The sequence below is a fragment of the Python bivittatus genome, unplaced genomic scaffold (genome assembly GCF_059951505.1).
Source record: "Python bivittatus isolate LINGU-HERP-01145 unplaced genomic scaffold, Pbiv_v1 ctg000190_np1212, whole genome shotgun sequence".
NCBI classification, from domain to species: domain Eukaryota; kingdom Metazoa; phylum Chordata; class Lepidosauria; order Squamata; family Pythonidae; genus Python; species Python bivittatus.
In genome coordinates, this window is record NW_028277042.1 from 21,186,221 (window position 1) to 21,206,590 (window position 20,370).

General features: G+C 56.6%; 2 protein-coding genes across 8 annotated transcripts in view; both read right to left on the reverse strand.

Moving 5' to 3' along the window:
- The window catches only part of CBFA2T3 (CBFA2/RUNX1 partner transcriptional co-repressor 3), a 75,290-nt gene that overhangs the window by 33,669 nt on the left and 21,251 nt on the right, over positions 1-20,370 (reverse strand). For 3 of the 7 annotated variants that reach the window (XM_088136237.1, XM_088136236.1, XM_088136235.1), the window contains exon 1: positions 18,019-18,154. The exons of 1 other annotated variant lie outside the window; for it this stretch is intronic. The gene's annotated coding sequence lies outside the window, so the exon portion shown is untranslated. Of the gene's footprint in view, positions 1-18,018; positions 18,307-20,370 lie in introns of those variants that run through there. 3 more of the 7 variants (XM_088136240.1, XM_088136239.1, XM_088136238.1) reach the window with 2 other exon arrangements.
- On the reverse strand, positions 18,320-19,370 carry LOC148216506 (uncharacterized; the record flags this gene model as incomplete). The annotated part of the gene is made up of 1 exon (XM_088136241.1): positions 18,320-19,370. A coding segment is annotated over one exon (948 nt), but the record flags the coding sequence as incomplete, so codon positions are not given.

Consider the following 20,370-nt stretch of genomic DNA (forward strand, 5'->3'; position numbering starts at 1 on the left):
TCGGTTCTTCGCGAGGGACTGAGAGCAGCCGCGGGGCCTTAGAAGGACACGCTCCCAAAGCAGCCTGGGGGGAGATGTGCAGAACCGGCAAGGAATTGTTGCTTGCCCCCCCCGCCCCCTGTGTGGAAGCTGAACCTCATCTCAAGAGCAAATAGCCTGATGCCAGCTTAGAGCCTCGCTCCGTCTAAGTCTTGCCTGCTCAGACTGGCAGCAATTTGAGCCTCTCAGCGGAGAACAGTTTTCTTCACCCATCATCAGTCATCCTCATCTTGAAGATACACCTTTCTACGGGCAGAACCTGGACTCTAATAATGAAGCCCCCGTTCCTCATTTGCTTCAGGAAAGTTAAGATGCAAACATGCCTTGAGTCAGTTTTCTCGCCTCAGACACTTTTCGCCTTACGAGGAGAGCGACTGCTCTCTGCACATGCTCACACATTCTAGGCTCCCACGTCTGAACCAAAGTATTGATGTCTGGCAGCTGCACACTCTTTTCCCAGATCCGTTTCGTTTCCAGACAGGCTCGCTCGCTCTCCGATAAATGTTCCACTCCTCTCCTGTCTCCCATGCTGTTTTTGGAAGTGTTGAGGGGTAAGAAGCATCATGTGAAATCCTGTGCATCGCTCTGACTGATGACAGCATTCCTGCAGCCCTGGATGCCTGCACACGGAGCCTGGCATGGTGTGGGACCCCCCCCCCCACTTCCTGCTGTATTTATAAATACGCCCTGAGTGACAGCGTCGAGCCAAACAGCAGCTGAGAACCTGCACAGCAGATGGGAGCCAGCAGAAGGCCTGGCGTGTCCTCTCATCCTTCCCGGCTGCAAAGGGATTGCGGATCGGGAAGGTGGCACGACGTGGTGGATGCCTCAGTGAGCCTGCCCAGGAGCGATGCCGCCCGGAGAGCGGGCTGGCGGAGTGCTCAGGGCCCGGGAGGGCATCCCAGGGACTCTGCGCCACGGCATCGGGATGGCCTTCCCTGGCACAGGAATACTCACACAGGAATAATAAACCCACCTTGGTGGGGGGCCAGACCCGGGATCTTCTTGAGGTGCAGGAAACAAGGAGGAGCCGGTTTGGCCCCCTCCTCGTTCCCTGCACCTCAAGACGATCCCGGGTCTGGCCCCCCACGGAGGTGGGCTTCTTTCAGAGGAGACCAGCGCTGTCTTTATGGCCATTGCCCTGAATAGCAGGGGCGGGGGGTGGGGCACCCCCAGACTGCAGCCAAAATGAGGCCGCCAAACAAGAGCGACCTGACCCGCTGCTCTGGTCAGATCCCTCCCCTGGAGCCAGCCCTGCTCAGGGGACAAGCGTGGCAAGACACAGGGCCGCAGGTCCACCAAGCTGCAGATTAAGCCCAGGCTTGCCTCCTGCGTTTTTTTCCTCAGACCGCTCAGAGCGGAAAGTGCCCCCATCTCTGTCTCACAACTACCTTGCAAGGTAGAGTTAGGCTGAGACATCGCAACTGGCCCTGAGTCACCCCGGGAGCTTCATGGCTGAGCCCAGGAGAGAAGGGGGCATCTTTTACGCCCAGCCCCAGTGGAATTAACGGGGAGGGATTCGGGCCTCTGTTCCCACCGGGAGACGTGGGTGCCGAGGGGACGCGGGGCAGCCGTTTTGATCCGGGAAGGGCCTTTCGTTTTTGGAGCTTTGCTTCTCCAGCTTTTGCCGAACAGCAACTAATGGGAAACAAATGTTGGAAAGCAGACGAAACTTGCTGCAGTTGGGACAAATTATTTACTCCTCCCCCCAATTCCCTTTCCCACCCCAAGGCGGGGGGTGGGGGGGCAGCAACGTTCGTGCCTTGCGTTCACCGGTGGCACCTCCAGCTCTTGCCTGGGTGGAAGAGAAGCGACAGCGCGTCCCCTTTGGGGCTTCTTAACGTGGGGAGGGTCCATCCACAGAGAGAGACAGGCCCTCCGCCCAAAGCACCTGAAGCCCCGCCTGAGCCGAACTGGGGTGAACTGAAGCGGGATAAGACACCTCTTCCTCTAAACTGGCCCGATGCAGGTAGGGGGTAGCTTGAGTCACATGACACTGAGGTCAGTTGAAAGGTAGGGTTGCACCACGTGTGACTAGTCTTGAATTTGGTTTGCGTGTGTGCATGTCTTCGCCTGTTGTGCAAATCTGGCCTGTTTGCCTGGATTATGGCGCAACGGATTGTGCAAGCAAATGCAGAACGTGGGTCAGTTCAGTCGTCAGGTTAAGGGTGGCATGAACCAGCCAGCAAGAAGCTCCAAAGTCATCAAGGGGGATCCCCTAAAAGTCAAAAGGAAAGCCCCCCAATTCCCATCAATGCAACCTGCGCTCGACCCTGGAATTGCATACCAGTTTAACTCACAGCTCCTTGTCTTTAGGCACAGCATTATGAGGTCGCTCATTCTGATTACTTAAAAAATTATGGATAACGCTAGGTAAAGATGTCCAGGCCTGAGTGGTGGCAGAGGAGGAACTGCAGGATTCCTAGAGATTCAAGGACACGATGAGCACGACCCTTTGCCGCGACCAGCAGAAGGAGAACGTCCTCTTCTGGGCTCCCCTGGTTCAGAAAAGAGCAGGACTGGGCAAATGCCTTTCCCCGATTCTGAAAATCCTGGGGGGGGGAAAGGATTTTGGCTCTCTCTAAAATGCTGTGATTTGGGGAGGGGAAAAACGAGGAGATACAGGGACGGTGGATTGGATAGAACCTCCCAACCATCTTCTCCTCCCTAAATAGTGTGAGCATCATTTACAACATTTACACCTCTACAACCATCACCATATTCCCCAAACCCCTCTGGACCTCAGGTGAATACTGGGCACAGAGCAACAATTAAAATAAAAATGACTTCAGAAACGCAGTTATAGAACAAATCAATCCAAAGTTCTCAGTCAAGGCTCAAATGACAAGGCTCAAACCATCATCTTTTGGACACATGATTCCAAGACCCAGCTCCCTCGAGAAGTCCATAATACCGTGAAAGGTGGAATGAGAGAGAAGAAGAGGACAGCCGGCAGCAAGATGGATGGGCCTGATTATGGTGGTGATGGGGGCACCTTTGGGAGATCTGGAGGACCAGGATGAGAACAGATCACCCTGGAGAAAGTCTACACGGCTGCTAAGCGGTGACACTGACTTGAAGGTATATAATCAATCAAGATGCCATCCTCTACTCAAGAAGCCACCTGAGATCTCCTTCCTGTCTTTAAAAGTGTTCCAGTCAGGAATGGGATCATGTCACACCTTCATTATGTAAATTCCCTGGGATCCCTAGAGAAATAAAGGCAGGAGACAAACTCGCTCCTCATTCTGTGCTAAGCTTTCTGCCAGAGCAGAACACTTTCTCCAGCAACCAGAGAACCTTTCCATGAAGTGTCTAAAAAAAGTAATAAAATGGTAATCAACCAATCAGTCTTTACTCCAAATCCTGATCCCCTCTCCCTGTCCTCCTGCAGCCTCGAGTGGGGCAGTCCCCCTCGGCTCTTCTCCCCACGTTCTGCCGCCTTCCAGAGACATTGGCTTTGATGGCTGGAGGGGCGTCCCTGGGTGACTGCCAGCGACAGCACCAGGAATGTGCAAGCCTCTGGCAGGAGTGGCTGTGCCGGGCCTGGCCTGGCGCACCAGCCCATGAGCCCTCCTTTGGAGGTGGGGGCCTCCAGGCCGTAGGCTGGTCCTTGAGTCACCCCTGCACAGCTTTCCTGGCAGCCCTTTGGAAAGCCCCTTTGGAAGCCCCCCTCCTTCTCCTCCTCCTCCTCCTCCTCCTGACCCCAAGGGAGAGCGAGCAGGAAAGAGTTAAAGAGGTGATGGCATGAGAGCGTAGCATCACTTCGTGCTCTCCAAATGCAATCCAGATGCTGAGCAGGAGGAGGAGGAGGAGCGGACTCTGTGCCTCCTTCCGAGGGAGGCTCTGCATTCCAGCCCCTCAGCTGCCGGGGCCAGAACTGCCAAGAACAACTCCCAAGAAACTCACCAGGGACGGAGCTGCTCCATCTGGATCCTATTAGGCGAGCCCTCGGCACTGGCGGCAAACTGGATATGAACTGCAGACCGCTCGCATGTGGGAAAATACCAAGGACCACTGGGGGGGGAGGGGGTCAAGCCTGTCTCCGTGGTCTTCCCCAGACAATGCGTTCCTCCCCAAAGAAAAAAAAGGAGCAGGACCCATATCTTTCTCCCAGCTTTCCTCCCCATTTGCTTGGAAGGATGTGTTGATGCCCCCCAACAGCTATGGGGAGGGCTCCCTGGGGCTGCACCAGGCTTCATGCAAAAGGTGTTTCAGGAGCTATCAACATTTTCATGGAGACAAACTGAGAGATGGAGCTGGGGAAGGGGATGGGAGAGCGGGAGGGCTGCATTTCCACCTCCTCTGAATGTATCTTTCGCTGGTGGCAAAGTCCATCTTTCCTACGATTTGAATTTTTTCCTCCTTCACACAGTCTCCGAACAGGAGAATCGTGAGATTAACCTTCTGGAAAATGTCAGGCTTAGAGAAACGCAAGAAAAGTCCACAGGACTTTTGTGTGGCTCAGAAACCCAAGGCAGGAAAACGCTGATGAAGAAAGAGAGAGTCACAAAAGCGTCTGCCTTTGAATCAAATCCGTTCACCGGAAAAGGTGCTCCCAGACTCCTTCTGACTCTGGGCTCCCATGCGCCAGCACGGTTCTCCTCCTACAACGTCTACAGTTGGAAGGGCAGAAACGCGGGCCTCTCTTTCTTGCAGAAAAAAATAAACGTGTGGGTTATTCTTTCCATCCCGCGACCTCCTCCCTCACAGAGCCACACGAAGCTGGCAGGGTGGGGTGGGGGGTAGCGAGAAGGAGCGTTGCACGAGGCCCCCGTTTCTTGCCTCTGGAGGGAATCCAAAACTCACAGGGCTATTAAGAAATGTTCAACATCCAAGTGTTGGCGCACGACTTGACAGGAGTGATTCAGTACCTGCTGAGATGGAAAATCAGGGTGTTCAGGAGCAAAAGTTTCTCATCCTGCTCCCTCCTCAACGTTCATTAGCACGGGATGCCGAGTCTTCCCGGACCCGTTTGAGGACTCGGCACCCCTGAGACCAGCTGGCTTTCCCCTCAGCTGGGCTTCCGACCACCTGCGCGGGGCCAGCAACCTGCCAAGCTCGCCTTCCAGCCTTAGTTGAAGGCTTCGCCATCCCGTTTCTCCTCCAACGCGATGCTGAGAAAGCCGGGGAGTTGGTGCCTTCTCCACCCGGATGAAGACAAGCCCTTGCTGGCCAAGAAAGCGGCAGAAATCACCTTGGTGGCTCCCCCGTGGCGCACACATACACCACCCCGAGGGTCGGAGCAGTGAGGAAAAGGCAGGGGACGTCTTGTGATAGGACACATCGTGCCACGCCGACTAACTTCTCAGTTGCAAGTGGGAGAGATGGTCCAACACAAGGCACCAGAGAGGGGGCAGTAAAATCAGGGCTAACTAGCTTAATCTGGTAATGGGAAATTCTCTTTCCCCTTGTGGCTCCTACAGTCTTGAAATCGAAACTCCATCCAGCGTTAAGTGCAGCCTTGGCACCCGGCGTGCTCTTGAAGATGCCCACTTCACCTCCCCAGGATATCAGCAGGGGAGGAAAGAGTTAACTCCCCCACCAAGCCTCTTGTGGTCCTCCATCCCCAACACTGCCATCCTCTCTCCATCCAGGATGTTCTTTGCATTGTTAAATCCTGCAATTAACGGGCAAAGACACACTGGCAACCCCAGTTTTAGTTTGGCTTAGCCGCAGCTTGCTCAGTTCAAGATCCCTATTTCAGGGTTTCTCAACCTCGGCTGCTTGAAGATGTGTGGACTTCAACTCCCAGAATTCCCCAGCCAGCCGAGGTTGAGAAACCCTGCCCTATTTGAAAGGAAGATGACCCCAAGTTCAGATGACCTCATGAATACTAGGAGAAAAAAGTAGGCGAAGCAGCCTTGATGCCTGTACTGTTAGGGGATTTAAAGCAACCATCTTAAAGTGAATTACTCTAGAGAAATCCTAACCCTCCTTTCTGATAAATTATTTATCTGTCCACCTATCCATCTATCAGAAAACACATTCTGGGCAACCAACTATGATTGTTACCACATGATGCTACTAAACAAAGTTCAACTCATCCTTCTGTACAAAGTTTGGGGGACCCACTTCACCCTGATTCTCCACAATGGTGCACATTCCCACAAAGGGCAACGTTGTGCAGCAACTTCACGGGCAGGCCTGTACCCAGCATCTCCTCCATCCCATTTTGTACAGAGGTTCTCGCAAAAGTATATTTGCAACTGATGGAAAACGTAGATTCTCATCTTCTTTCTCTCCCTTCCTCTCCGCCAGCCAGCGGGGTTAAGAGGCAGCCTGCGCTGCAGCTTGAAAAGCGTATCCGTCGTGGTGCAAATGGCGAATTCCCAAAGCCACAGCAAGAGTCCCGTGGCTGCTCTTGAGCAGGACAGGCCAGTCCACAGGGTGGAAAAAGAAACGAGACGACTTGGAAGCAGGACAGAGCTGTGGGAAGGCTTCCAAGGCTTGAAACGCTGCCTCTGTTCACGCACACTTAACCCAGTTAATGCCATGACCCATTTTCTGGGTTCTTACAGGATACTGAGCCAGAAATGAACCAAGCGGGAGAGGTCCACACAACACCCATCGCTACAGAAAACCAAGTCCTCATAGCTGGTGCAAAAATAACAGATAAGCCTTTAAATGGCCTAATTAAGATTATGGAGTCCTTGGTGCTCTCTGAGCTTGGGGGCTGCTTGCAGACGTTTCCTTCCCCGACTAGGGAGCATCATCAGTGCCATCACTGGTGCCACCTAGGTGATGATGTCCCCTAGTCGGGGAAGGAAACATCTGCAAGCAGCCCCCAAGCTCAGAGAGCACCAAGGACTCCACGGTTCAACCCGGAGCTACAGAAATTCTTTTCTATCGGAACTAGTTAAGATGGTCAGCAATTGCAGAAGTAATAAGCATCAAGCCCAAGTGGAAAAGGCTTAGTACTCAGTCAGACATTTTATTTCGCTCACTGCCCAGCAAAGAAAAGGCTTAGTGCATGGGTGGGCAATGGGGGCCCAAGAGCACCAGCGTGCCTGCCCACAGAAAGCTACCTATTATGTCAGGGTTCCTCAACCTCAGCAACTTTAAGATGGGTGGACTACAACTCCCAGAATTCCCCAGCCAGCATGGCTGGCTGGGGAATTCTGGGAGTTGTAGTCCACCCATCTTAAAGTTGCTGAGGTTGAGGGAACTCTGCATTATGTGCCCGGCTTCACTTTTAATAGATACGTTGAGATTCTTTTCCATGAAAATCAAGAAACGAGTGAGAAGTGAGCCTCCCACCAAACAAAGGGGAGTCCCTGCCCCCCACCTTTAGTGGCCTGTGGCAAAGGCGCAGCCCAGGCGCCTTCCTGGCAAGTCCCCCACCCACTGCAGCTGCCCCAGCCCACCCGGCACAAGGGACACCCACAAGCTTCAGCCTCTAGCTCAGACCCGTTTCCAGGTGTGGAAAAGGTGCCAGCAAAGGAAAAGGAACTGGCAGGGCAGCTTGGAGCCGAGGAGCCAGCCGGGGGCCCAGCCTGTGCCCCCCGCGACCCCCGGGGTCTTCTCCCTGAGCCCCCTTCAGACCCGGAGAGGGGAGCTGGGAATTCACGCTGATTCTGCCGGACCTGGAAGAGGGGGGGAAAGAGGAACCCCTCTGTTTTACAAGCCTTCGTTCACTATTGTTTATATAAACAGGTAAATTGTTTCGTATCTCAATTAAAAACATCTGCCACATAAATGAATACCAATTAACTCATCCTGTTTTTAATTACTCTGTTAATTACATACAGGCAGCAGCAAGGATGGCATGGGAATAAGGGAAAGCATGCACGCAAGAGAAGCCTGCCCCCCACCCCCCGGCGTCATGCACATAGAAACCAGTTTGCTGTCGGCTCCGGGCTGAAATGTGGCCAGCTCGCGATCGTGGATAAAGGTGGGGGGGCTCCCTGCCACCATCAAGCTGTGGAGGGAGAGAGCTTTGCAGACGCTCAGAAAACTCTGCATCCGTGGAAAAGGAGGGCTTCGCTTGCTGCCCCCCCGGGTGGCTCGCCTTTCAAACCCCAGATGGCCCAGGACCTCCGCTGCCAGAGATATTGCCCAAGTGCTGCGGACGTAAGAGGAGGGCCCCGAGCGCCAGCCGGAAAGCCATGAAAGGGCGGCACAGGAGGGTGTCAGAAGGGCTGCCTGGATGTTCAGCAGCAACTTCTCCTCTGGTTGAGCTTGACGCATGGGGACCTCGCGGACCCCACGCTTCTAGGTTTCTGGGAAGCAACATGGAAGCGGCACCCCAGTCTAACCTACAGGCCGGGATCTCCTAGTGTCCCCCATCCGCAGAATATCCAGGGCCAACCCTGCTTAGCTTTTGGAGATCAGCCCAGGTGAGCTGCGGAGTTTCTGGGCCAGGTTCCTGCGCTGCGCAATCATTCAGTCTTCTGCTCAGCTGCTGATCCACTTGTGTACGTGGATGTCCAGCGACTGGCAACGCAAGGCAGTGGGCACTCAGTTGCTCCAGGGCCCTGCCAGACAAACAGGCCCTCACCGCCTGCCAAAAGCCCTTGGGCAGATCTTCCCTCCTTGCCCTCCTAAGAATGCCCGGATGGCCGTGCTCACCTAAGGCCCTTCACCTGCCTGCTGAGTGGACCCATCATCCAGAGCCTCACGCCACAATCCACCAGCCACGGCCAGAATTCCTTCATGCTGGCCGCTCAGCCATTGACCCCCCCCTCCCCCCAGTCCTGCTTCCCATATCTGGGCAATGCAGCTCCTGGGACTTTTCCTGACCGGTTAAGCGTGCTGTGTGGACACAGCCCCTGTGTGTGTTTGTACGAAGGAACGGAGAAAAGGAGTGGTGGGAAAGCAGGAAGAGAAAATGGATTCAGATTCCCATATTTATGTATACATTTGGATGCTAGATTGTTTCATCAATGCATAGGGCTTCCCAGCTTGCAGTTGCAACCTTGGGGGACCAACATTAGGTTAAAAACAAGCAAAGATGAGGGGGAGGAAATAATGTTTTTCTCTTTTTTGCAACGGTAGAGCTTGGACATAAATTGAGGAAGAGGAGGGAAAACAGAATCTATTACGCTCTCAAGAGAGCCTGCAGACTCCAAGGCAGTCTACCTTCAAGGGTCCGCCACAAGCAGCAGCGTTGGGGGTGGAATTTCCCAGGCCTGCGCGAAGGAGACCATCCTAGCCATTGTCAAGGGACGGGCACACAGACACACACTGTTTTTAGCTCTGTGGGACTGGATTCCCCAGCCCCTTCTCTTCCTGCCTGTTTCCCGGCGGTGGGAAAGATTCCAAGCGAGCAGATGGAGCAAGCTGGGCTCAGTGTAAGAAGCAGGAGCTGGGGGAGGCAGAGAAAAGAGAGAATAGGACATTGCCATAGCAATTCCTAACATTGGTAAAGAGGAAAAGTACCTTCACGCTGCCTGTTTGGAAAGCAACGCTTTGCCAAACCTTCTTGCGCTTTCCCGCACCTAAAAAATCCGCTTCGGGGGTCGCATTTCAAAGCCTGGAAAAGAACAGGCTTTCCCTGGGCTGGGGAGGTGCAAGATTTTCCTCTGTACATGCAAACACACACGGAGACATTTTCCTTAATGTCCAGGACATAAATAGGTCCTGAATATCTCCCCCCTTCCCAGCCACCCCCCATCTCTCAGAGGAACCAAATTCCAAAGGCTCATTGCGGTTTTAACTCCTCGAAGCCGCATCTTGCAGGCAGCTCACTCCAGAAGGTAACGAGTTGGACCCCGCGTGGCCATTCCTCATCTCTCCTCTGCCCGCCGTCCCCTCCAGAGATACCTCAAGCCAGCCAAGGTCCGAAATGCGCGGTCGTGGGAAAGCGAGGCTTCTGTGGGCCTGAGCGAAGTGGCCTCCTTCCAAAGGCAGCGCCGCCGCCCTGCGAGCCAAAGGGTGCTCCTGGGCCCCCGGGCTGGCCTTTCCCAGGGCCTGCCCTCTCCCGCGGCCAGGCGTCCCAGAGCAGCCCCCACAGGGAAGGAGCTCCAGCTCCAGCTCCAGCAAACCCAAGAGAAGAGCAGAAGGCCTCCTCGGCAGGGGAGCCCAGCCGGCCCTCTCTCTCGGCAGGAGCGGTGGAGGAAGCGTTTGGGCCTCGTGTGGCGGCAAACAAAGCCCGGGCACGCAGTTTGTGTGCCACTTGCTCTCCAGCCCACTAAGAGGTGCTCACGTTGTGCAAATAGCGCATCTCGGTCTTCGGCAGCCAAGAGCATGGCTAGATGGACTGAGGACGAGCAGCTGGACCTCTGAATCTCGGGAAGAAGCAGCCGGCCCCACCATCTTGTGGGCCATGCCCGGGAGATGGAGGCCGGGAGCCGGGCAGCCTGCTTTCAAAACAGACGGGCAGTCCCCGGCACCTTCATGGCTTTTCCCCTGACGAGGACGCGGCTTCAAGCCCACCCAGCCAAGCTCTTTACGGCTGCCAGGCACTTGGGGGCACAAGCATGCTCCTTGCCCCCCAAGAGGGACACCCCATCTGGCCTGGCCCGGCCCTCAGGAGCAGCTGCAGGGCCCCAAACAGGCCCCAACAAAGCCCCTGGCTCTGAGCTGCCAAGGAGGCAGGTGGGGAGGAACTGGTGGGGCAGAGCGTCTCCCAAACAAAGCATCCGGGTCCCCAGGAAGGAAAGCACAGGGCCTCGGCTTTCATCTAGGAAGAAGCGGGCCACTAGTCCTCATGGAGCCAGAGACCCAAGGATGAACATGACTGTCACCAAGGCTTCCTGCAGGATGCTAAGCTGCCTCCCAGGGTGTTTGCCCACACAGGGTGCCCAGTTTGTGCTGAGTCAGATCCAACCAAACCACAGCATGGCCAGTGCAGCTGGGAACACGGTCAAGGAAGAGAGAATTCTGGAATCCGAGTCCGTCTCTCGCACCCTTTGAAGCTCCTTCATTCGTTGCATTTATATGGTCACCCAACTCAACCGGGTGACTCTGGGGGGCAGACCAAATCATCTCCAAATGCAAACTTCCAGCCCTGGCTGATTCCAAACCTAGTTTCAGAAACCTTCTGCAAGAAAGCAACTCAACCTCCAGCAGCATTCCCTTCCCAAGAGCCCTGCAGGGCGAGGAGCAGGAGGAGCAGGAGCAGGAGCAGGAGCAGGAGCAGGAGCAGGAGCAGGAGCAGGAGCAGGAGCAGGAGCAGGAGCAGGAGCAGGAAGAGAAGGGAAGGGGACGGGGAAGGGGAACGGAAGAGAGAAGAGAAGAGAAGAGAAGAGAAGAGAAGAGAAGAGAAGAGAAGAGAAGAGAAGAGAAGAGAAGAGAAGAGAAGAGAAGAGAAGAGAAGAGAAGAGAAGAGAAGGGAAGGGGTGGCCCCAGGAGTGTCCACAGGTTATGGTCTGGCCCTATCTGACCTCAACCTCCACTCCCTGCAAGCATGCAGCCCCCGCCCCCATTCCCTGAGGAATCATCAGGATTCCTGAGGAATCCTCTTGGCAGAAGAACTGTGCACCCCCCCCCTTAGGAAAGGGCCACCTCTTTGCCTAAGCTGCTTCTCCCCCTTCTCCCTAGTCCTTGCCTGACCCCTCCCCCCTCCCTCTCCCTGCAGACGTGAAATGACCAAGAGCTTCCGGGCTGGGACCGTCTCTCTGTCCGGCTGCAGGGGGATCCAGGCTGCCAGGCAGGAGTTCGGAACAGGGGGACCAGGTGGTCTGAGTTAAAACCTCGCAGGCCCACCCTCGTCTGCCACTTTCTCAGGGCCGCACTCATGGGCATCGCCTCTTTCTCCTGGGCACATGCGTTCGAAGGTCAGCATTGCACGAGGAACCAAAGGGAGAGTGGACGCCACCCTGCCATTATCCACTCCCTGTGATCTACAGCTGACATCCTCCCACATCTGTTGCAGCAGGAGGGGGGAAACCAGGGTTCCCCCCTCCTGGGAAGATGCTTCATGTGAGGTCACATCAGGCCTAAGCAGCTGTGCTTTCCCTCCCTGTCAGTTATCCCTGTGTTTTCTCTTGGTGCTGGAAACTGGCAGCCCCTGGCTGTGTCCTCTACTGGCTTCCTGTCCCTGGCTATGGAGGTTCTTCTCTTGTGGCTGGCTTCTTACTAGGACAAGGAGAGGTGTCTTAGCCTCTGGGAGGCTCCTCAGCCCATTTTTCGGGCCCGCAGAGCTCCCCCAAAGCCCCAAATTACTGGATGGCGGTTGGGGATTCTTAATGGGAACACGTTTGCTTGTGTTTGAAATGACTCCATCACGCCGGGGTCTTCCCTTCTGGAGAGATCAGCAAGTTACTACCAAGCCCCTGTGGCCCTCCTGGGCTTGTAAAACTTCAGTTTTCAAAGGAGAATCCTCTGCAGCAGTGTTTCTCAACCTTGGCAACTCTAAGATGTGTGGACTTCAACTCCCAGAATTTCCCAGCCAGCCATGCTGGCTGGGGGATTCTGGGAGTTGAAGTCCACATATCTTAAAGTTGCTAAGGTTGAGAAACTCTGCTCTGGATTTTTGGCCTGATCCTGTAAGCACACTGTCCTCGGCTCTGCTTTGTTGACGAAGCCACCGTTGAAAGGTTTGCAAAACTTGACCGCACCAGGCTTTGCAAAGCACCCTGGCAGAGTCCTAACACGCTCTACCCAAATTAAACACCCCCAAGAGTGGCTCACTTCACACACCCAACCAATTCCTTTCCCTGCGCTAGAGCTTCTTTGAGTCCTCCTTCAGGGGCTGACCGATCAGATGTTATGCAAGGCTGCCCAACAACGTAACTGAGAAAAAGGAACAGTGCATAAAAGATCCAACCCAGCCAGCAGGCTCCTCTAAGAAGCCCACCACCCGCCCGAGCCCAAGGCCTGAGAGGGAGGCCAAGTGTTTAAAGACCCTTTACGCCTGGGATTCCCAGGCCCGGTCTGGAGAACGTCAGCAGGCTGGAGGCGGTTAGTTCCAAATCAAGCGGGGCTGTTCCTCCCGTTGTGTCTACAAAATGCCACCCACCACTTCTTTCCTACGCCTCCCAGCAACTGCGTGTTACACGTTTTATTCCTTTCCTCCTCAAGTGCGACTAGGTCACCAACTCAAAGGAAAGTTCTCCTTTCAAGATCCGGCTCTGAGCAACAGATCAGTTTGTCCGTTTCTCCAGCAACTCCGACTTGGCTTTGCGATGGCCCAAACCGCACCCGGTTCTCTGCTCTGCAAGCAGAAATGGAGAAAGGCCCGGCTTTTTCAAGGAGGGGGATGAGACCAAAGGCAGGACCAGGGATAAAACCAAGTTTGTCCTTGTTTCGGTCACAATCCGGATAAGCTTAGCTAGTTTCTTGAGCCCCTGAGTCCACACATGTCCCAAGCCATAATGTGAGTTTTGACTTAGCATGTCGTGTGCATGCAACCCATTGTGGTTGATTCAACAATTCATGAATAAACAAGCCACAGTTTAGGGCAATGTTTGAACACAATTCTGCTCTCCACTGCCCACTGCAGAGAGCCTGGGAGCAGCTTTGCAGGGAGAATCAACTTAGTATTGTCTGCAGCAGAAACACCCCCTAGTCCTGCAGTCCTTCGAGGCTAACCCTGCCTATGGCTGAGAGTCTGGTTCACCCAGTACAGACCTGGGTTGATGTCTGTTCAGACGCACTCTGGGGCTGAAGGCAGATTAATAGCTCTGGATCTAAGCAAAAGATGAACAGCTCGCCGAGCAGACCCCGGCCCCGTAAGCCTCTCCATGCAGCACCTCGCACTAGCAGTACGTCCAACACTTCCCCAACAGGACAAAAGAGAGGTGTGCTAGCTTTTATGTGGAGCAATGAAGGGATGTGATACTATGGCGGAACAGAAGAGTCAGAAAGGAAGAAAATGGAGATTGATGCCATCCACTTGCCACAAAATTTAACTTCTTGCGTATCAACTTCCTAAGTGGGCACGCTATATCCAGAGAGTCAAATTCATGAATTTCTTCCTGATGTCGGATAACAAGTTTCCAGAGAACAGTTACATCACAATATATATGTCCACAATAACGCATGGGTCATCCACATTTTCACAATTAGGGGTCCCCGGGGCACATTTGTGATCATCCTCTAAGTTGACGTTAGAATCCCTCTTTAATGGTGGGCTGGAACTGCACAGTTTTGGAATGAGTATTACAACAAAATAAGTCACAGATTGAACTATTCTTGGGCACGACGGGAAAATAAACAATGTTACTCACCATAAACGCCCCCCAACTCCGTCCTTCTAGGCGCATCATGACTACATCTCCCAGAATTCCAAGGCAAGGAATTTTGGGAGCGGTAGTTCCAACACATCAGGAAGGTAACCTGATTGGACAGAAAACTATAAACTATCATAAAATGATAAACCCTTTCACAGAAATTCCATCCAAAGCTTTAGGCAAAGTTTTCCCCCTTCCTTCCTTACTCTTATTCCCCCTTATTGCTTCTGCTCACATGAGTAAATATCCTTATTGCAGCTCACGGTTGCAAACGGTTGCTATTAAAAAAAACTATATTCAGTGCTAACTGACCTATGGCCAAGCTTTAAAGTTTAAACCATACATTGAAAAGCAATCCATGCGGTTCTTAGACCAAATGTGCATGGTGGGAGGGTGCAGGTTCCCAGGCAAGTCCTGTTTCACACACAAGGCCTCCGTCTCTTGCTTCCTCCCCCTGCAAAAACAGCTCTGCTAGGATGGCAGCCCCAGACTCTCCATCTGCTTGGAAAGTCAAGATGCTGTCAAAATGCGAGGATGAGTTTCAGTGCCCCATAAGGCATCCAGCCCTGGTGAACAACAAGAGTCCTGTGTGCGGACCAATCGTTTTCCGACCCAGCCTCACCTCCGCAGGCCAAAAGAAATCAAGGTGAATAGACACACTGGATTAGCACCACTGGGAAGAAAGCGGTAGAGATTTGATTAAGAACATCCAGTTCCTAATTCAGAGAAAACAAATTGCATTTCCTGCCCTGAAATCAACGGGGCAGGTTCATCCTGGCGGGACTTAAGCATCACTATCTTGGTCTGGAAGGAAAGCTGTGAATATTTAATTGGGAACAGGCAAAAAGAAGGACACAAGCAGTTATTAAATTCCAACAAGAAGTTTGTGGTGTCTCAATGAACCTGACTTGTCTTGTCTATTTTATGGGAAGGCGTGCTGTGAAAACCCAGGATTTTCAACCACATTTGCAAAACATTTGGCTTAGAATGCTTGCAAGCTGGGAGGGACCACGTGGCGTAGAATATTTTGTTGACAGTCCCACTGGAAAAGTTGATGAGTGACTGTCGGTGCTGGTGACGGGCAGCCTCCTTCACTGTCCACAAGGGGTGCAGCCTAAGCTTCGGGCCCTGGGCAGTGCCTGGAACATGGAACTTAGTCCTCCAATGGAGGGAACTGGGAGGGAGGAAGAGGAGGAGGAGATTCCTCAGTTGCATTGTATGGCAGGTCTAATGCAATAATCCAGTTTCCTAAATTTGCACAGCAACTAACCCCTTGGGCTGGGTGCACAGTGTACAATGCCCTGGGTGACTATGCCTGGCTAGGATCTAATGTGAGAACGGCTTTGGTTTTTTAAGGGGGAAGGGTGTCTGAAGTTGCAGACCAGTGCCCTCCAGAGACAGAACCATTCCCACACAAACCCACCGGTGACCATTTTTTCACTTCACCAGTTCATTCCACCCTGCAGACACAAGGCTACTGATGTTGTAGTCAGAGCTATTTTGCAGGTCTTCCAGCTACTCTACCATCAGAAAGACATTCTGGACTCAGCTGAGATGCACGCAAAGTAACAATAAAGGAAAAGGCCCACCTGAGCATGGGCAAAGGGAATTCTCCCCCCAGCCCACCCGCCTCTGCTGGGAGCCCCTGCCAGCCTGTTCACCTGGGATTTGGGGATCAGGGAGCAGCAATTCCACCCAGGTGGGAGCACCAGAACTGCCCTCTTTGGAAAGGGAAGACAACAAAGCGAGGGACTACCACACACCCACTCACCAGGCCCTGTAGTGAATTGATTTATGACTCCTGCCAAGCCTTAATCGCAAAGGTCTATCTTGCTCACGCTCAATAGATTTTTTTCATAGATGCTGCTCACACAGCTCGTGCCTGGTTTCTAAAATGAGCTGTCCGGGGCTTTACAGTAAGACTGCCAGGAAGTCGCATTTCCTGACTGGAAGTCAAGGTGCGTCTTCCCTTGCACCCAGATGTCCCCAGGCGAAGCCAGGCCGACGGGAGCAAGCGACTGAGCAGAAAACCAGCTGTCGCAGCTCCCTTTGGAGCCTCGCTTGGCCTGGGAAAAGGCACCGTGAACACCCTGGTCCTTAGCACCACTCGGCCAGGATGCCTCACTGGCGCTGCTGCCGTTGCTCCTGCAGAATTGCTCTCTGGACTTGACTGGGATCACCAGCTCCCAGCAGAACGGGACGCCAGCCAATGAAACCAACAGTCATCGGAAAGTTCCTTGGCGTGGCCACCACAGACAGGAGCCGTGCGAGAGCTTCCCCGCTCAGAGGAGAAGAGCGCCCTGCTGTTGCTAGCAGGCTGTTCAAGGGTTCACACATCACACAAAGCCAATATTTGATATGTTAGTTGGGACTTAACCTGTTGTATAAACCCGGCCATTCTAGCTTGGTAAACGTGGTCTGTAGTTGCACACATACACAAACACGCCAGCATGGCTCCTGAAATAACTATGGCTGGAGCATGATGTATGAAAGGAACCGAATGCCGCCCAGTGACTCCGTGGGGCATCTGCCAGCTTATGTGTACAGAGCAAAGCTTATGTGTACAGGGCAGGAACGGGCGGTTGCTTGACTAGTGAGACCCCTTCTGTCCGCTAAGACCAAGAGAACAACCAAGGATCCCTCGACGGGGGTGGGGGTGGGGGGTCAGAACAGCCCAGAATTTAAGCCCAGGAGCACAGACCTCTTTCGATGCTCCGATTGCCAGGTGCCCTATCTGGAAAATCTGGGTGCCTGCAGTTTCCTTCTCTGCAAGAAAGCAACTCATCTTTCCACCCCCAGCTCGAAGCCTTCTCTCAAGAAAGCTGAGCTCAGAAGAGGTTCAGCTGCCGAGGAAGCGGTTCTGCTCCGGGAGTTACAGCCCATGCAGTGGGACACGCTGTTGGAGCTTGTAAAACACACCGGTTCCCACCGTGCCAAGTCTCCCCTCGACCCCCGCCCGTGAGGATTTGCTCAGCCGGGAAGGCGAGTGGCCTCAGAGCTGCGGGACCAGGGGGTCCAGCGAAGCTTCTCACCCTCTCTCCCCAAAGCCGCACCCTTGAAGGTCCCCAGAAAACCTTCCCGGACGCCCTGGGCTCGGGGGCTTCGGGAAATTCTTTTATCCAGCCACTCGGGGAGTGGGGGTGGGGGGCGCTGCACAGGGGCAGACAAAGGCGAGCCGTCCGGAGTGGGGAAGCGACGATCCTTCCCGGACAGAAGGGTCCCTCCAAGTTCCTGGACACCCGGGCAGACCTTCGCTCGCAGCAAGCGCCTCGCAGCCGTCCCCCGCGCTCGGCTCAGCAATGCGCGCTCGGCGGCGGCGGCTTTGCGCCCGAGCGGCTCTCGCCCGCTTGCCGGGAGCGGCCGGAGACCTCCAAGAAAAGGCGGGCGGACGGACGGACGGGCGGGGGGCCCGCAGGGATGGCCCCTGCCCCGCCACGAGCGCTAAGAAAGGCGCTTTGGGGAGCAAGGCGAGCGGCCCGTCGAGGCGCCGGCCGTCCTCGGGTCGACGGCCAGCTGGCGAGCGGGGGGCGAAACCAGCCATCAGCTGCAGCGGGTTCTTCCCGCGCCTCGCCCCGGGGCTCCTCTGCCCGGGAAGCCCTCCGGGACGGCTGCCAGCCAGGGACGTCGGGCGGCCCGAAAGCGCTCCACGCGGAGGGCGCGCGGGCGACGCACAGCTGGCCCGGCGCGGGGCTCCCGCTCCCGCCTTTGTTCGGAAGCGGGGCTCGCCGTCCAGGGGTGCCTCGCGGAGGGGGCTGACTCTCGGCGCTGCCCGGGACGGCGAAGGGGCGCGCCGGCCGCCTCAAGGACCCGGGCGGAGGGGGCAGCCTGGCCCGGCGGGCGGCAGGCGAGCGGGAGCACTTACCGTCCGGGGGCCGCTGGCGAGGCGAGGCAACAGTCCCAGGAGCGGCCGAGGGGGCGGCGGCGGCGGCGACGACGGGTAATCCACAAGCCCGGCCGAGCGCGGCGGGCGGGCGGAGCGTCCCAAGTCCTGGCGGGAGCCGATCGCCCCGGCGGGCGGCGGGTCCGGCTTCTCGGCTCGCCTGCCGCGGCGGCTCCACGGGCTGCCGCTCTTCCTTCCTGGCCAGACGCCCGAGCGCGGGCAGCGGCGAAGCGCCGGCTCGTCCCGCCGCTCTTTGGTAAGTGGCGCTGCCCAGCGTGCGGGGCGTCCTTCACCTGCCGCTCCCCTCGCCCCCTCCGCCGGCGCCGCTGCCCGCCTGCCCGGGCAGGAGCCCCGCTGCGGCGGGACGTGGCATCTGCGCGGCCGCTTCAGGCGCCCGCCTCCCAGTCGCGGCGGCGGCGGCGGCGGCGGCGGCGACCTTCCTCGACGGCGTGCGGCCGCGCTGACTGCTGGGGCTCCCGGTCCTCGCTGCTACTGCAGCCGCCGCCGCCCCCGCCTCCTCCGCTCGGCCCTCCGGCGGGCCATCTGGCGAGGGAAGCCGCCCCGCTCGCCCAGGCGGCTCGGCCGATCAAGTGTCCGGCGAGGCTGGCTCGGCCCTGCCGCTGCTCCGGATGGGTCCCCCGGCGGACCTGCCCGGGACCAGCCCCCGCCGCTCTTCGCTGCCGCCCTCCCGGAGCCTCGCTCGGCGGCTGGCTGGGTTCGGAGCGCGCGGGGCTGGCAGGCGGCGCTGCCTCCGGGGATCGGGGCGGCTGCTCGGAGAGGCGGCGGCGGCGGCCTCCAGCTCGCCCCCCCACCCGCCCGCCTGCCCGCCTGCCTCCGTTCGCGGCTGCCGGCGCTCTGGCGGAGCTGAGCCTGCTCGGATGCAGCCCTGGCGGCGGCGGCGGCGGCGGCACCGACAGCTGGCTTGGTGGGGCGGGCGGAGCGCCGGCGGTCCCCGCTCCCGGCAGGGGGCGCTCCACCCCTGCTGCAACGCCGGCCCGCCCCCCGCCCCCCGCCGCACCAGATGCGCGCGCCCCGCCGGCCCGAGGGACCGGGATCGCAGCTCCGCCCCGCGCGGCCTCCCTCCCGGCGGCGCGGGCTGGAAGCCGGCGGCCGGGGCGCTCGGCCGCTCCCGGGCGAAGGCTGCGGCCCCGCTTTTCTTCCGACGCCGCTCGGCTGCCGCGCTCTTGCGCCCGGTTCCTCCCCGCGTTCCTGCTTAGAGTAACTCGGTCTCCGGAGGCCCCGGATCGGATCCAGGAGTCCGCCGCGGCTGGAGGGCAGGACGGCGCCCGCCTGGGCTCGGTCGTCGCCTTTAGCCCCGGTTTTCTTTCATCCTGTCAGCTGCAGACGCTTCCGCGGGGCTGCGTTTCCTCCGGAGCCGGAAAGCGCTCGGTGCAGGCTCAGAAACCCGCTGCCTCAGTGCAGAAGAACGGGCGCCCGCCGGGCACGAAGCAAGGGGGCCCCAGCGGAGAGGGCCGTTTCCGTACAGTCGGTCCTTTCAGCCGAGTGACCGGCAGGCCGTGGGAGGGGGTCCTCTTGGGGGCAGGCCTCTCATGCTGCGTCTGTCTCCGGGACAGGGTGTGTCCAAGCTGGGGAAGGGGATGATGGGGCTGGGGCGGCTCTGCAGGCAGGAAGACGTGGGCCCTCTGAAAACGGTGGTGATGAGAAGTTTTGCTCTGCCTCCCAGAACCAGAGGCCACTGACTGATTAATCAATGGATTGATTGAGGAAGGACTTCTTTAAACTGTTCAGAGCTAAGCAGTGGAATCCGATGCCATTGATGCTGGAGCAGCCACTGGCTTGGATGCCTTTAAAGGGACTGAGCAAACTTGTGGAGGATCAGGCCCTCGGCGGTTTGTAGCCTGTGTGTTTCTGCCTGAATCCCAGCCAGCAGACCTGGAAGATCAGCTGCTTGGGCTCCATAGAGGAGGACATACCCCCCATCCCCCAGATGCCTCTCGTTGGCCACAGAACGCTGGGCTCAGCAGACCTTGGCCCAAATAATGTCAGGGCTCTTCGGATGTTTGGGGGGCGGGATTGTGAGCAATGCCCAGCTTTCGCTCTCCTCCTGCACAGGTGAGAATCCTTCCAGGCTCTTGTGCTAAACTGCTGGCACCGTGACTGGGTTCCAGCCCCTTGCGACAACATGGCAAGCCCTGAGGTCAGGTGGGAATGGCGCTGCTGACACTGACTGCATGCATTCCCCCCCCCCCCCCGCTGCACGAGAGGCAGGAAGACAGCTTTTGCTCCGAAGGTTGGAACACCCTGGGGCCCCTTGGCCTTGGGAGAGCCAACGGGGAGAAAGCTCTGGAGGGTGGCCAAACCCTCCAGGGCCCG